Source organism: Delphinus delphis, chromosome 2 (genome assembly GCF_949987515.2).
Source record: "Delphinus delphis chromosome 2, mDelDel1.2, whole genome shotgun sequence".
Classification (NCBI taxonomy): domain Eukaryota; kingdom Metazoa; phylum Chordata; class Mammalia; order Artiodactyla; family Delphinidae; genus Delphinus; species Delphinus delphis.
This window is the reverse complement of record NC_082684.1, coordinates 84,783,621-84,798,963: the sequence shown is the minus strand read 5'-3', so window position 1 is coordinate 84,798,963 and position 15,343 is coordinate 84,783,621. Positions and strand designations below refer to the sequence as shown.

Below are 15,343 nucleotides of genomic sequence, written 5' to 3'. Positions count from 1 at the left end.
AGGACAAGAGTGCTGTGAAGAAGAGAGAGAGAGAGAGAGAGAGAGAGAGGGAGAGAGAGAGAGTGTGTGTGTGTGTGTGTGTGTGTGTGTGTGTGTGTGTGTGTTAATTTTGTCCCAGACACCTGGGCTGAGGCAACTTCCCCAGGTTCCCTGAATAACAGATTGCTAGCACCAGAAGGACTTTAAGAAATAAATATGCTTCACCTGGCATTTTATAGCTGAGATGGAGCAAGTGATTTCTCAGGAATCACACAGCTAATGAGCTGAAGAAGTAGGAATACTGGGGCACGTCTCTTGATGTCTAGGTCTTTTCAAATCCCCATTCTTGCCTCCCTTTCCAGGAGAGCAAAAAGAATAGCTTTTAGACCTCCTGGGTTATACAATGGCAAGACAACACTTTGAGGCTTCTTTCACTTGCCAGATGAATAAACTTATGTGGATGTGTCTGAGAAGTCACTGGGGGCTATAGTTAGGGGTTATTAGCATCCCCAGACACTCGGACATAGGGAATGCAGGATGTAGACATTGGGATGCAGAAGTGGATACTGGGGATCCTACCATTTCCCCACAGTCAAGCTTTAAATGGTTAAATCAGCAATGTTCTAGTTGTCCTCAACTTTTGACCAACAGTGGGGGGAAAAAAAAGAAAAATAAATAAAAACCAGGGGTCCTGAGACTTTTTTCAAGAGATTTAGAGATTTTGACTTAGGGATTTTTATACTACCAACTGTTTAAGAAATTGGATTATCTCTTTTCTTTAATATTCACTGCCCTATCTGCCTCCAACACTCTCCCTTCAACAACTCATGAATGAGGTGTTTTCAATGATCTTTGTGTAGGCTGAGATCTTTGTACAGGCTTGGAATTCAGAGAAAGGATTCTGGGCCTGGTGTCACTTGGTGTGGCTGCAATAAAGAGATGAAATTAGCATCAGGCTATTTTTCACTTGCTCTCTTGGTGACCTTCTTAGGGCTACCTGGGATATCTTGTCTCTGTCTGTAAACTCCTAAGGCAAGGACAGTGGGCGGCCCAGAACAGCGTCAGCAAATAGTTAATTACTATGTGCTTTTGATGATGATGATGATGAAGATAATATTAGGAACTTTGGGGATTTAGAAAATATTCAATTGGAGGACTGTCCTTGAAGATCCTCCCCAGCTAGCTTCTCCAGCACCCTGAGTTCCTTTAGAGGAGCAGAGTGAAGGTGTTTAAAGCCTGCCTTCAGGCTGAGTCTAGAGGATGCTCTTCGGTGGAAGGGGGTCGTTACATTCCTGCCTGCTGAGTTCACGCCTGAGTTTATCTTCGGCCTCTTCATGATCTCTGTATTTTAAAAAAATAATTCATTAATTAATAAACTTATTACCCAGACTTTTTTATACTCGTACAAACATGTCTAGTTTCTTGTTTTAATTTGAACAAAGGTTTAATTTGAACATGCTGCATTATGTGTTCTGCAATTTGCTTCTTCCTCCTAACAATAAATCCTGGATATCTTTCTCTGCCAAGATACCTAGATCTGCCTCATTTGGGCGAGTCTTTGTCCTCGTACCTGTGTGATTCTCCGAGCGTCATTTTTTGGCCTGCCTCTCTTTCTTGGGGTGTGAGATTGCCTGACCTCTTGCGGTACGCTGCAGTGGGAGGTCCTAGAGGAGGCCTGGGGGGTGGGCGGGGCCCGAGGCACGCATGGGATATGCAGATGAGGTAGGCGGGGCCCCCACATATACCCACGGTTAGCTGCTGGCGTGTGAGCCGGGTCTCGGCAGATTCAGTCAGAGGCAACCTACGGACCGTGCTTCACCGAGCACAGCGGAGCCTGGTACCCGGCTGTCCCGGGAGCGGGCCATGCCCCCGCGGGAGCTAAGCGAGGCCGAGTCGTCCCCGCTCCGGGCCCCGACCCCTCCGTCGCGGCGGGGCAGCGCGTCCCCAGAGCTGGGCATCAAGTGCGTGCTTGTGGGCGACGGCGCCGTGGGCAAGAGCAGCCTCATCGTCAGCTATACCTGCAATGGGTACCCCGCGCGCTACCGGCCCACAGCGCTGGACACCTTCTCCGGTAATTTCAACGGCCCCGGCGGCCGCGTGGCCGGGGGTGGGGTTGTGCACCCGGGGCTGGGGCTGGCGCTGGCGCTGAGGCGCCGACTGCACTGAAACCGCCGGGGAGGCTGACGGGAGCAGGCCCCGAGGTGGCGCTGGTGAGGCCTGGTGGGATCCTGGACGCTGTAACTCAGACTTTCCCCTGCTCCTCCTCTGCAGTGCAAGTCCTGGTTGACGGAGCCCCGGTGCGCATTGAGCTCTGGGACACAGCGGGACAGGTGAGAGGAGTCGGGAGCGGCCTCTGCTGGTCTGGGGTGAGGTGGGCTGGAGGCTGGGAGGACCCCAGATCCATCAGGAATGGAGAAGGCCTTGGGCCCTTAGTTACGAGGCTCAGTCTCCAACCTCAGGTGACAAGCGGATTCCCGCGTCCAGGGGCAGGGAATAAGCCTACTAATGGCCTGGCCTTTCCATCCCAGGAAGACTTTGATCGCCTTCGCTCCCTCTGCTACCCGGATACGGATGTCTTCCTGGTCTGCTTCAGCGTGGTGCAGCCCAGCTCCTTCCAAAACATCACAGAGAAATGGCTGCCAGAGATCCGCACTCACAACCCCCAGGCGCCCGTGCTGCTGGTGGGCACGCAGGCCGACCTGAGGGACGATGTCAATGTACTGATTCAGCTGGACCAGGGAGGCCGGAAAGGCCCCGTGCCTCAACCCCAGGCTCAGGGTCTGGCCGAGAAGATCCGGGCCTGCTGCTACCTGGAATGCTCTGCCTTGACGCAGAAGAACTTGAAGGAGGTGTTTGACTTGGCCATTCTCAGTGCCATTGAGCACAAAGCCCGGCTGGAGAAGAAACTGAACGCCAAAGGTGTGCGCACCCTCTCCCGCTGCCGCTGGAAGAAGTTCTTCTGCTTTGTTTGAAGAGCTGTGGCAGCAAAATGATCAGTAGGCCAATGGCCACAGACTTCTAGAACCTGGAGCACGGAGCCTTTGAGGGACCTGCTGGCAGGGCCACGTCACCCCCGTGGGACTCAGTTCCCATCTGAACACTGTGGCAACACAGCCTCCAACTGCCCACTCTTATGTGCCAGGGTGAGCCTAGGGCCTGGAGGAGGGAAGGCTCTGACTTGGATTTCTGTGGATTTCTCTGACTTGGATTTCTCAAGTACAGAGAAATCCCAGTACTTTGATTTTCATGGGATGATCCTAACAGTGTCAGCTCCCTCCAAGCAGTTTGGGATCCAATACCCAGTCTCTTCTCATGGGCCCTCAGGTCAATCTGGCTGAATTAGGACCACTCCTGGTGGTCCCCACCTGCTCCTTGGCACAGGGATGAGGAAGAGCCTGGGGAACAGCTGGGCATCTAGGAGGGCTGGAAGGCATCCGGCCCTGAACTGGAGAGAAGTTTAGGATGGATTGGGTAAGACGGAGGTCAGTGAGAGATTGAGAGGGGTCCGAAAGTAAAGGCTTGGAGCCTTGGGACTGGAGGCAGGCTGGGGAGGAGGAGGCAGACGAGAGGGCTAGGCTTGGAAGGAAGAAGAGAAAGAAGGAGAGCAGAGAAGTGGGGCAGCTGAGGAGCAAGGCTGCCACCTGGGCTGTCCTCAACCCCCAAGGCCAGGGAGGGTAGGGCTGGTCCCTGGGAAGAGCTGGGTCTCAGTGCTCCCTAGGCACTGCCCAAACTGGCTAGGCCAGGAGTGGGGCAGGAAGTGAGAGACAAGGCCCAGCAAGAGGAGGGGAGGAGTTGCAAATTGGAGCCTGAAGAAAGAAGGGGCTTTCTCCAAGGTCACAACCTAGAAGATAAGGCAGTGCAGAGTCTGCAAATAAAGCCTTAAGTTTCTGAAGCTGCTGTCTGTGTCATTTCCTGCAGGAGTCAGCACACTGGTCCCTCAAGGCCCAACAGTTTGGATGGAGGCAGGTTGAGTACCAAAGGAATGAGGCTAGATCGAAAGGTGCGGGCTGGACTAGATGGGACAGTGTGATGGGAACTGGACTGGGGGGGTGGGTTGGGGGCTCCCCGGTTGGGGCTTAGCTGGTTCCCAGGAAAGCTAGCGTGGGAAGCAGCCTGGAAACGGGTTTCCCCAGGTGTCAGCGCCAGAGCTGCTTTCCCATGACCTCACCAGGCGGGTGGTGCCCCTCCCCTCTCCTCCTTCCTTCTAGAGCACAGTGTTCAGCGCTGGGCTCTGGGGCAATCCTGAGCCTTCTAACCTTCCTGCTCTGATCCTTCCAACAGTCCACAGGGCCCAGGGTCTCAGGTTGGAGTGGCCCTCTGGTTCAGACCCTGAGCATGAAAGGACCCCCATATACAGCTTAAACCTCAACCACTGGCCAAACTTTTTGGACTTGAGTTGGTTGGACCCAGTCTTCAGCCTTAGCACTCAAAGTCCACATAAGGACCCAGTGAAGGTCAGGATGCCAGTTGTCAACAACTTAAATAGAAGATTGGTCCCAGAAATCCTTTGAGAGTGAGCATTCATTGGTTGAGGGCTTGGAGAAGAGCAGGGATCCAGAGAACATTCCCTGGAACTGGAGCTGGAAGGAACTTTAATGGGCACATTTGTGGGGGGCGGGGCACCACTTTATTTTACCCATCAGGAAAGAGGCTCAGAGAAAAACGGTAATATCGCAAGTGAGATATTGTTACTAAGTGGCTACAAGAGCACTTTGCAAACTCCAGAGTAGGTACATGGGTAAGTGTTATTCGTGTGGAGAGGTATTTCCTGGGACACCTGGAACACCTGCTAGGCAACTAATGGGCCAGGTGAGCACTCTGTCCCTGCGCAGCTCCCTCTGCAGGAAGTTGTGTATGTGAGAAACAGCATATGGCTGAGGGACAGAAACCCTAGCCAAGTGAAACCTCAAATAATCCCCAAGTTTAGTTTTACCCAAGACTGTCCAACTTCTGTCCCACCTGGGCCCACCCCCCAGAACTCCAGCCACCTGTCTCCTTTTGTCCCCTTGCCCCCTCAGGTGGAGGTGCTGAGCTGCACCATTGCAGACAGGTCTTGATGGGGGTCTCACACCCCTGCTCCGTGGCCTGCCGTTACCTCAACCCAGCCTGACACACTCCCTTCCTGGTTCAAGTTCAGGCTCTAGCATCAACCATGACCTTAGGCAATTTTTTTTTCCTTCTCTGTGCCTCAGTTTCCTCATTTGCAAAATGAAACACTCAAGGCTCTGGATTAGAGGTTTTCAAACTGCTCCAAGGGGACTTAGAGGTGCCATGGGTCAGGGGAGGAAGCCTCATTAGGTGATCTTTGGGCCGCCCCACCTCCAACTACTTCCCTAATTCTCTAATGGTACCAGCACATCCATGTCATTATGTCTCCTCTCCTGCTGGGTCACTGAGCCTTATCAGCCTCGCTCCTACATCTCTGCCACTGCCACTTCCCACTCCAGTCCCCCTAGCGCTGCTTCCTTATCCTCTGGCACCTCCCTGACTCAAGACTGTTAGTACCTCTCATTGCCTGCAGTGAACTCCCAGCTTCTCATTTAAGCACTCAGGACCTCAAATCTGACACCAACCCGGACAAGGCCAGCTTGTCCCAGTGATCCCCACTCCCTGATCCCCAATAATTTTTTACTTCTGACTCCAAGTCTTTGCTTTTGCCAAATCCTCTAGAAAGTGCCCCCACCTCCCCCCACCCCCGCAATCCCCCAGATGCGCTGTTTCTCCTTTAACCATCTTCCAATCAATACTCCCCTTCTCCAGGACCTGTATTACTGTCCGCACTGCTCTCTTGGCACATTGAAGGGACACCGAATTTGGTCACTTGCTCAGGCTACATCTCTCCAGCTAAACAGACAGAGAAAAAGTCCTACTCATGCCCATGTGCTCCCATAGGGTCTTGAGCTCAGGCAATGTTTGCTGCTGGCCATTAAGTGCCTAAGATAAAAAAGCCAAGCAGTGTGCCCTGTAGGGGATCCTGAGGATAAAGTCCATCTCCAGGTTTGTGTCACTGAGGCCTGAAGACAGCCCTAAAGAGCAATGGCTTGCTGGAAAGGCCCTCTGAGGCACGGGGGCCCAAGCCCGTGCAGAGCAAAAGGGATTTACCTCTGGTTCCAAAACCATTGTCTCATTCTGCTTCTGTTTCTCTCTATAATGTGTCCTCTCTCTACTTTTCTGGGACTGTTTTTACCTCTTTATCTCTCTTTCATTTGCCTCTTTTGCCCTGCTTTCTCTGCTCTTGAATCTAAATTTAAAGGAACATTGATTATATTAAATGGATAAGTGTATGTTTCTTACATATTCAGTCTTACATTAGTGCTTATTAATGTAAATTATTTTTAATATCTCTGTAACCAACTCTTAGCTGATTTTTTAAAATGTCTGTTTTCTTTTTCCATAATAAATGCTTATAGAAAAATAGGAAAATCTGAAGAACTAGAAGATTGAAAATGTACTAATAGTCTTTTTTTAAATTTTATTTACTTATTTTTGGCTGCATTGGGTCTTCGTTGCTGCACGCGGGCGCAAGCTACTCTTCGTTGCAGTGCGCGGGCTTCTCTTTGTGGTGGCTTCTTTTGTTGCGGAGCACGGGCTCTAGAGCGCAGTCTCGGTAGTTGTGGTGCACGGGCTTAGTTGCTCCGCAGCATGTGGGATCTTCCTGGACCAGGGCTTGAACCTGTGTCCCCTGCATTAGCAGGTGGATTATTAACCACTGCGCCACCAGGGAAGCCCAGTAATAATATTTTGATGTACTTCCTTTCAGTCTTCTCTTCTATGCATATTTTTGAAATATTTCTTGTGATTATGCTGTATATACAATTCTGTATTTGGGTTTTTTTTTTTAAACTTTAACCGTTTTTTCATGTCATTATTAACTCTGACCAGAATCTATAACCATATATGTATGTTTGTTTCCTATTTCACCCTGACCATAATTTCTTCAATTAGATCCCCAATTGGGGGCATTTAGGTTGTTTTCCTTTAAATAGTTTTTTTCTTTTATAAATGAGACTATATCCACAGTTGATTATTTTTTCCACCATGAGTTGGTGACCATCTACAGAAAAAAATGTCCTTCATCTTTGGCCTGGAGACAGGCCCCCCATATAATCCCAAGTGGCACTTATGAGGGAACTTGAGTTTCTGTGTCTATGTGACTCGTGGGGGGCTCTTTCTGTTGGTGCATGACTAGCAGATTGTGGGTGTTCAATAAATACTGATGACAAGGTGTGTATATATGACATATTGGTTTTCATGTACATTCCTCTGTGTCCCTGTTTTTGCTCTTGTGTATTTCAAGTGGGTTTTACCTTTGTGCAAACCTCTGGATCATTCCATATATGTGCAAGTCTGTGTATCCATGTCTGTAAATGTGGGTGTCTAGGTGAGATGTGTATAGCTCTGAACGTGTATGTCTGTGTAGCCACACAATGTCTGCCTTAGGAGTGTGTATTATACACAACTCTATGTGTGTGTCCGGGTGTGTGAGTTGTTCTCCGTGCCTGTGGGTGCACATCTGGGTTGGACCTCGTTTCTTGGGGGCTGTATGTCTATGTGTCTGTGTGTGCCCAGATTCAGTTCTGTGTGGGTCTGTGTGAGGGGTCTCTCTCCACGTGCATCTTTGTTCTGGGCATGCGTGCTAGACCGGTGTGTAAGTGTGTGCACACCTGAGGGAGCTGGGCCTGGCTTGCTTTCCCCCTGGGAGCAGAGTGGTGCCCAGGGCAGAGGTGACACACCCTCTGAGCTCTTCATTTTCCTGGGAACCAGCCTGGGAGAGTGAGTGAGACCGAGAGTAATCTGCGTCAGGAGCACCGGCCCCTTTTGCAACCAGCCCAGGCCCCAGGCGGGAACCAGGCTCTCACAGGTCAGACCTGCCCACTGTGCCTGACTGCCGGGAAACCTAGCTCCCAGCAGGGCTGCACTGTCAGCGCCCTCCTTGGGCCTGGGCCAAATCCTCTGGGGAGCGGAACTCAGCCGGCCGAGGAGCCACATTAGTCATGCTATGGCAACAGTAGGGAGTGGCTTCCCAGGCCTGGGCAGTGCTGGCTGTCCCAGGAAACCACCGCTTTCTGTCCCTGTACATGGCAATGCTTAGGCAGCCTGGTCTCCTCCATTATCGCCTTCCATTCTTACAACGGAACTTCAAGATGGGCCAGACAGCTCTTATTAGCTCCAATTTTCAGATGAGGAGACTGAAGCACAGAGCCACATGACCAAGGTGAAGCAGACGGGGCTTGCACCTGGGTCCTGACCCTGGGTCCAGGCTTCTTTCTGCTGTGTCACCTGGGGGGTTCTGCCCCCTAGAAATGGATCTCTCAGAGGGCAGGGCTGGGAGGCATAGTTTACGGGACAGATTAGGTTTTCCTAGGCTTGGGAGCAGGGCAGAGGGAGACAGGGCTGGAAGTGGGATGTGAGGAGAGATGTTAGCATTGAACCAGGCCTGCCCTCCTAGTGGAATGTTCTCAAGGCTTCCTCCACTGAACAGATTTGTTCCCTAATTGGGATGACAATGGAATTCATTGTCAGACTCAGGATGGTTTTAAGATTGTATGCGAACTCTATTAATAACCTGGGTTTATGATCACCCCACACATAACCCCTCTGGAAGGCAGAGCCAGTCACTGGCCTCCTTGACTGGCCAGCTCTGTGGCTTCCTTGACCCCTGCCTGCAGCAATCTGCTTCTGTCCCCAGGTGTCCAGATGACTCCCTGGCCCCTTGGCAGTGAGGGGCAGCAGGGGAGCCTTGGGCGCTGTGCTGCATAGGGATTCCCTGAGGCCCATTGAATCTGGCAGAAAAGCAAGTAGCCTGACCCAAGATTAGTTTCCCCCTCAGATCTGTATTCTCTGTGACCATGTTCCGCTGCCTCTGCCCATCTTCCATTCCCCACCCCCAGGACCCCGCACCAGTTGGGGAGCGAGCAGAGCCTGTCCTCAGAGGTCTCCCTCCTGGGATGGCGAGATCACTGTCCTGGTGAGACAGGGGACCCTCGATTCCCGAGGCTGTGTGCATTTTTCTCCCTATGGCACCATTCCACCCCTGCCCAACAGGCCGTGTGCTCTGCTGACCACCCCACCTCCCATGGGTTCTCCTTTTTTAAAAAAATATTTATTTATTTATTGGGCTGCCCCGGGTCTTAGTTGCAGCACATGGGATCTTTATTGCCAGATGCAGGATCTTTTAGCTGCGGCACGCAGGGTCTTAGTTTTGGCATGCGGGATCTAGTCCTCTGACCAGGGATGGGACCCAGGCCCCCTGCATTGGGAGCACGGAGGCTTAACCACTGGACCCTCCCACAGATTCTCCTATTCCAGTCCTATCCCTGACTCGCAGGGTGACTTTGGGCAAATTACTGCCTTCTTCCTTGTCTTAGTTTCTCCCGGTTCTGAAGTGGGGCTAGTACTCTCTGCCCCTCCCTGGCTCGAGGGGGCCTGCAGGAGTAAGCAAGATAATAGTGGGGAACTGATTTGGAGGAAACTATCAAGAGCCAAGTGAGAGGTATCAGCGCTGACCTGTGTTTACCTGGGTGTGGACCTCGGGATCCCAGCCTCCTGAGGTTTGGGAACAGCCCTGACAGCTTCTTGGCCTGGCTCCTGGCTCCTTTGTCCCACTTCCAGACAAAGGGCAGAAACTGAACCCAAGAGTCTGGTTGTTTGGAGAAGATGAGACGTCAGAGCAAAAAGTTTGGGGCTCAGGCCTCCCAATCCACTCTGTCCCCAACCGCTGGCTGTGTGACTGTGGGCAAGTCACTGCCCCTGTCTGGGCCTCAACAGCTTGGCTCTGACAGCCTCCCCGAGCTGTGCATTCAGGGGATCCTAGAGCCTGTAACCTGTAACCATAGTTTTGGGATAGAAAGGATCTCGCCATCTAGTCCAAGCCCTTTGCTTTTCATAGACCACTATGGGGTTTCTGGAGGCCTGGTTAACCTGAGGTCATAAAGTGGTTGCAAAGAGGATCACGCAAGAGAGGGTATGTGGGTCAGAGAAAATCCACTGGGAAGACAACCCCAAGTGAGCTGGTGGGGCAGCAATGTACTCCTTTGTACTCCATCAGTGTTCCATTGTCACTGTACCTTCAGCCTCTCCCTCCAGGCCTGAAATGCAGCACGGGCCTCTCCTTACCCACAGCTCTCCTTCCCTTCCCCACTTCTACAACAGTCTCCAACCCGACTCTGCCCCCTGCCCCTCTAGGTTCCTACCTGGCTCCTCAACCATTCATATGGTCAGCTGGCTCCTCATTCCCAGCATCCTCCTTTCCTGACCCTGGCAGGCTTTGAAACCCCTCGCCTTTGAGCCTCTCTCTTCCTGGGTCTCCCACCGCCCCTCCGACTAATCCTCCTCTGCTTCCTCTTCCTCCAAGAAGAGCCTCTGTCCTCACTTTCTGCTCTCCTCTCTGGGTCCGCTCTCTCTCTCTTCCAGTAATCTCCCCACTCCTCCGTTTCACCCTCACATGGCTCGTTCCCTTCACCAGGCCCACATGCTCACCTCCAGAGTGTTGGGGGCCTCACCAGTATGCACCCACAGCTGGGACACAGAGCTAAGTGTGTGGCCCAAAGACTACAAGACACGTGTGTTTTTGCCCTGTTCCTAGCCCTATTTTATGTTCCTTCTTCTTTTTTTTTTAAATCTTGGTCCTACTTTATACTCAGGTTATCTCATAGTTTATAGATGCTTTTAAACTGCCTTTAAATCCCTCCCCAGTAAGGCTAGGCAAAAGCAAACAAAAACTAAGTAACCCGCAATAAAATCAATAAAACTAGCCTCCATCTGGTACCTGATGATCCCTCACCTTCTGCCTGGTTCTCCTGAAGCCACCCCCCTCCCGTCAGCCCTGTTTCTATTGGTGGCACTGCCAGGCTCCCAGGACAGAAAACCTGAAGGCCCCACTGACTCAGCTTCTCCCTCTGCATGAGCCAGTCAGTCACCAAGTCTCAGAGCTTCTCCCTTCCCCAACGCTTAGGACGCTATCTCTCCTTTTCCAGCTCCATGGTCTCTATCCCACCTGGGAGCTCCTCGTCTGATGATCTGTTTCTTTCTGAAATAGATCTCAATACCTCTTCAAAAAACACCTTTTTCATATTACAAAAGCAATAAATATTTATTGTAGAAAAATTTTAAAATGCAGGTCAACAAAAAGAAGACAGTAAAAACCACCTGTAATTTTTTATTTTTGTTGCAGTATGCGGGCTTCTCACTGTTGTGCCCTCTCCCATTGCAGAGCGCAGGCTCCGGACGCGCAGGCTCAGCGGCCATGGCTCACGGGGATCCTCCCGGACCGGGGCACGAACCCATATCCCCTGCATGGGCAGGTGGACTCTCAGCCACTTGCGCCACCAGAGAAGCCCAACCACCTGTAATTTTATCAACGACAAGAGAACACTGTGGACATTTGGGTAAATATCTTTTTCCAGTTTTGTGTAAAAAAAGTGGTTGTTTTTTAGCCTCGTGACAGGGGGCTTCTCAGTTTCCTTCCCAGTCTATTTTCTTGTTCTTCTTTGTTCTGGGCTCAGCTGATGGAACCCCAGGAGCTACTGCAGGTGGGGAAGGAGAGCCTGCGGGGGAGTCTGGGCCACTCCCAGGGCTGAAGCAGGCTTCCGGGTTTGGGGTTTCTAGGTGGTGCATTTAACCACAACCCTTGGAGTGGGGTGTGGGGGGAGCTGAGCAGTGCCTTCCCAGGCTTCAGTCTAGCTGCGGTGGCGGTGGCGGGGAAGGAAGCGGTCTTGTGCTATAGGGCAAACCACTCCTCATTCAGGGCTTTTTGTTTAAGTGGGCAGGGGTGGGTTTGGGAGAAACAACCCAGTTTTTGTCCCTGTTTGTTTGAACTGTTGGGACCAATAGGTTTTGAATAAAACTGCCTGGAGGGCCCAGGCAAGCACCTAACCTTGGGAGTGGCAGGGTGGATGGGGAGAGTTAGAGCCTGAGGCGCTCAAGAGGACCTAAGACCTAAATTGCTGCAGGAATGTGGGCCCCCATTGCCAGTCTCCCAAATTTTCACAAGAAGCTAGAGATATGGGATTTAAAAAAAATAAATTTTCCTGACTCTTTAACTGTTAGTAACTAATTAAAGAAATTAAACTACTGTTTGGGTCACAGCCCAACTGGCTGCCAGCATGCAACCTTGCCAACTAGCCTTTACTGCACATCTACTGTGTACTTCACACAGGTTACTCTCCCTGATTTACTTGGTATGGCATCCTCTTCCTTCCCCTCTCCCTGTGTCGTGACCTCTAGTTGTGACCTCTATACTCCTTAAAGCCGAGTTTGGATTACCCCTTCCCCTGTCCCTCTGTTCAAATCCCCAAGTGCCCACCAATGTGACCTCTACCCACCAGCCGCCCAGCTTTTCCTCTCAAGGTCTGAGACAAGCTGAGCAGCTTGCTGGACCCCAGTCAAAACAAGACCCATGATCTCCCCTGCCCAGCTTTTGCTCACTATGATTTTGCTATGCCTGGAACACCCACGCCCACCTGCTCATCTCATTTTATACCTCCTTCATGAAGCTCTTTCTTAATCTCCACGGCTTGATCAGCCTCTGTTTTATTCAACAGCCATTTGTGGGATACCTTGTATGCACAAGCAGATCCTAGCACAGTTGATACTGAGATAAATAAGACCCAGTCCCCATCCCTGCCCCCGAGGAGCCTTGTCCCTATGAGGGTAGACTTATGCTAACATGGGCCATATGTATGCAGCAGAGCTGTGAGAGAATGGAGAGGGCAGCTGTGAAACAGCGAAGGCTTTCTGAGCTGGATCACGAGGTAAGTAGGAGCCTTCCAGGGGGTAAAGAGGCATTTGAGGTGGAGGCAACTGCCTGTGCAAAGAAAGGAGGCATGACAGTTCTATTTATTTAGGTTGTGCCGGGTCTTTTTTTTTTTTTTTAATATTTATTTATTTGGCTGCATCGGGTCTTAGTTGCAGCACGCGGGGTCTTCGTTGCCGCGCATGGGCTTCTTTCTAGTTGTGGTGCGCAGGCTCTAGAGCACTCGGGCTCAGTAGTTGCAGCACGTGGGCTCTGGAGTTGTGGCGTGCGGGGCTCTCTAGTTGTGACATGGGGGCTCCAGAGCACGCAGGCTCAGTAGTGTGGCAGGCGGGCTCTCTAGGTGTGGCATGCGGGCTCTAGAGCATGCAGGCTTAGTTGCCCCACGCATGTGGGATCTTATTTCCCCGACCAGGGATCGAACCGGGGCCCCCTGCATTGGCAGCGCGGAGTCTCACCCACTGGACCACCAGGGAAGTCCTGGGAGGCATCAAAGTTCTAAGAAAGGGAGTCATTTGGCTGGGGATGGAGCAGAGAACAGCTGGGGACATCTCAGTAGTTTGGGGACCATATTGTTTTGTTACAGTATTTGCATTCCTTCCGCCTGCACTCCAGAGTGTAAGCTGCAGAAGAACAGGCACTGCGTCTCAGCTTTTATTGCTCCACACCGGACACCTGCCTGGGACTGTGTACTCTGGACCCAACCCTTGCAGCAAAGACAGCGCCCGGCAGTGGTGAGCGCGCCCCCTAGCGGCTCCTCCGCGCTCCCACGTCCTGTCACCCAGCTGACTCAGCCCTACCCTCCTCCCTCCCAGCAGCTCTTTCTAGGGAAGGCGCTTTGTCTGCCATCATCTCACTACATCTCCACCTCTCCCTAAGAGGAGGATGCTCCCTTTGGTCCAACAAACACTTATTAAGCTTTTATTATGTGTTGATTACTCTTCTAGGCATTGGGATACAGAATTGACCTCAGCCCGGAAGTGCTCATAGAGAACCACGGGATAATGAAGGTTGTTCCCAGTGCTGGGGAGACCAGAAGAGGAATAGAGCCCATTTCAAGCTTTGAAGGATGTATGAGTGGCTGGCAAGGTAGGAAGCAAAAATACTGTGTCTGGGAATTCCCTGGAAGTCCAGTGGTTAGGACTCTGTGCTCTCAGTGCCAAGGGCCTAGGTCCAATCCCTAGCTGGGGAACTAAAATCCCACAAGCTGCGTGTCTCGGCCAAAAAAAAAAAATACAGTGCCTGATGAAATAGGAATAGCCACAGCACCATAACGGGACCCACCCCCTGCCATCTACTCAGTTTATTGACCTACTACCATTTACTAAGGTCGTAGAGGGGGTGTGGGGTGCTGGAGACCCAGAGGTGACTTAAGATACCATCTGTGTCTCCAGGAGCCCACAACCCAGTGGGAAGACAGATAAGTAAATGGAAAGGAAAAGGGGGTGCTCTGTGCTGGGGTGCTCTGTGCTGAAGGTCCTGTTAGCAGACACAGGGATGTAGAGTAGGGAGTGCCCCCCAGCCGTGTGTATGCAGGAGGATTTCAGGAATGAGAACTCGAGTTTAGGTTGAAAGATGAGAAAGGGGGAGGTGGTCCAGGCTGAGTACAACAGGTACTAGAACACAAAGGTGTGAGAAAGTTACCCATCAAAAGGAGGCCCATCCTGGCTGCTAATAAGGTTCTGCTTCTTGATCTGAGTGCTTGGCTCCTGGGTGTGTTCAGTTACAGAAATTCATTGAGCCGTGCACTTAGGACTCAAATATGGACATTCACCTAGGTTGCCCTTCAATCCTTTAAAAGTAGCCCCCAACCTCTCACACTGCCGTTTGATTTTTCTGTATAGCATTTATCACAATTTAAAAGTGTCTCTTTTGTAAGGCTAGACTCTGGAGCCATAATGTAAGGGTTTAAATCAGTCCTCCGGCACCAGCTCTAGGACCTTAGGAACTGAACTTTGCTCAGTCAGTTTCCTCACCTGTAAAATGAGGATAATAGTACCTTCATCCCAGGGTTGTGTGCTGAGGCAATCACTTGAGATATGTAAAGCACTTACATAGTACTTCCTATGTGCTTATCTTACAAAACCAAATTTCTAATGACTGGCGGTGCCTGGTACATAGGAGCTCAATAATTTGTTGAAGAAATGGGGGCTTCCCGGCCGGTCCAGCAGTTAAGACTCTGTGCCTTGACTGTAGGGGGTGCAGGTTAGATCCCCGGTCGGGGAACTAAGATCCCACATGTCCTGTGATGCGGCCAAAAAAAAAAAAAAAAAAAAAATTTTTTTAAAAAAGAAAATGAAGAAATGAATTAAAGGGATGATTTTTTTTTGGGGGGGGGGCACCAAGAGGCAGGTAGCTCAAACAAATGCAGGCGTGTGTGTTGGAGAGAAGCACCTCAGCTAAAGGCTCCTTCCTCCTCTGCTCCTCAGAGACTGGGGAGCAACTATACTCCGGTAAAGAAGCAGAGGCTTCTGTGGGTGGCCACATGGGACCCCTGCACCCACACCAAAGGGAGCAGAGATAAGAACCAGGGTTCAGGGGACTTCCCTGGCGATCCAGTGTTTAGGGCTCCGTGCTTCCACTGCAGGGGTCCTGGGTTCCATACCTGGTCAG

The 15,343-nt window shown here is 51.3% G+C and overlaps 1 protein-coding gene and 1 long non-coding RNA gene across 3 annotated transcripts in view; both read left to right on the top strand.

Moving 5' to 3' along the window:
* The window catches only part of LOC132420524 (uncharacterized), a 35,674-nt gene that overhangs the window by 17,829 nt on the left and 2,502 nt on the right, over window positions 1-15,343 (top strand). Inside the window, exons 3-5 of one of the 2 annotated variants that reach the window (XR_009518380.1) lie at window positions 11,192-11,366; window positions 13,317-13,464; window positions 13,678-13,819. This is a non-coding gene — a long non-coding RNA (uncharacterized lncRNA). Of the gene's footprint in view, window positions 1-11,191; window positions 11,367-12,685; window positions 12,732-13,316; window positions 13,465-13,677; window positions 13,820-15,343 lie in introns of those variants that run through there. The other variant, XR_009518381.1, reaches the window with a different exon arrangement.
* Window positions 1,713-3,988, top strand: RHOV (ras homolog family member V). The gene is made up of 3 exons (XM_060005014.1): window positions 1,713-2,050; window positions 2,251-2,309; window positions 2,508-3,988. Exons 1-3 carry the CDS (start codon window positions 1,843-1,845, stop codon window positions 2,949-2,951), a joined length of 711 nt encoding a protein of 236 aa, XP_059860997.1. The 5' UTR covers window positions 1,713-1,842; the 3' UTR covers window positions 2,952-3,988.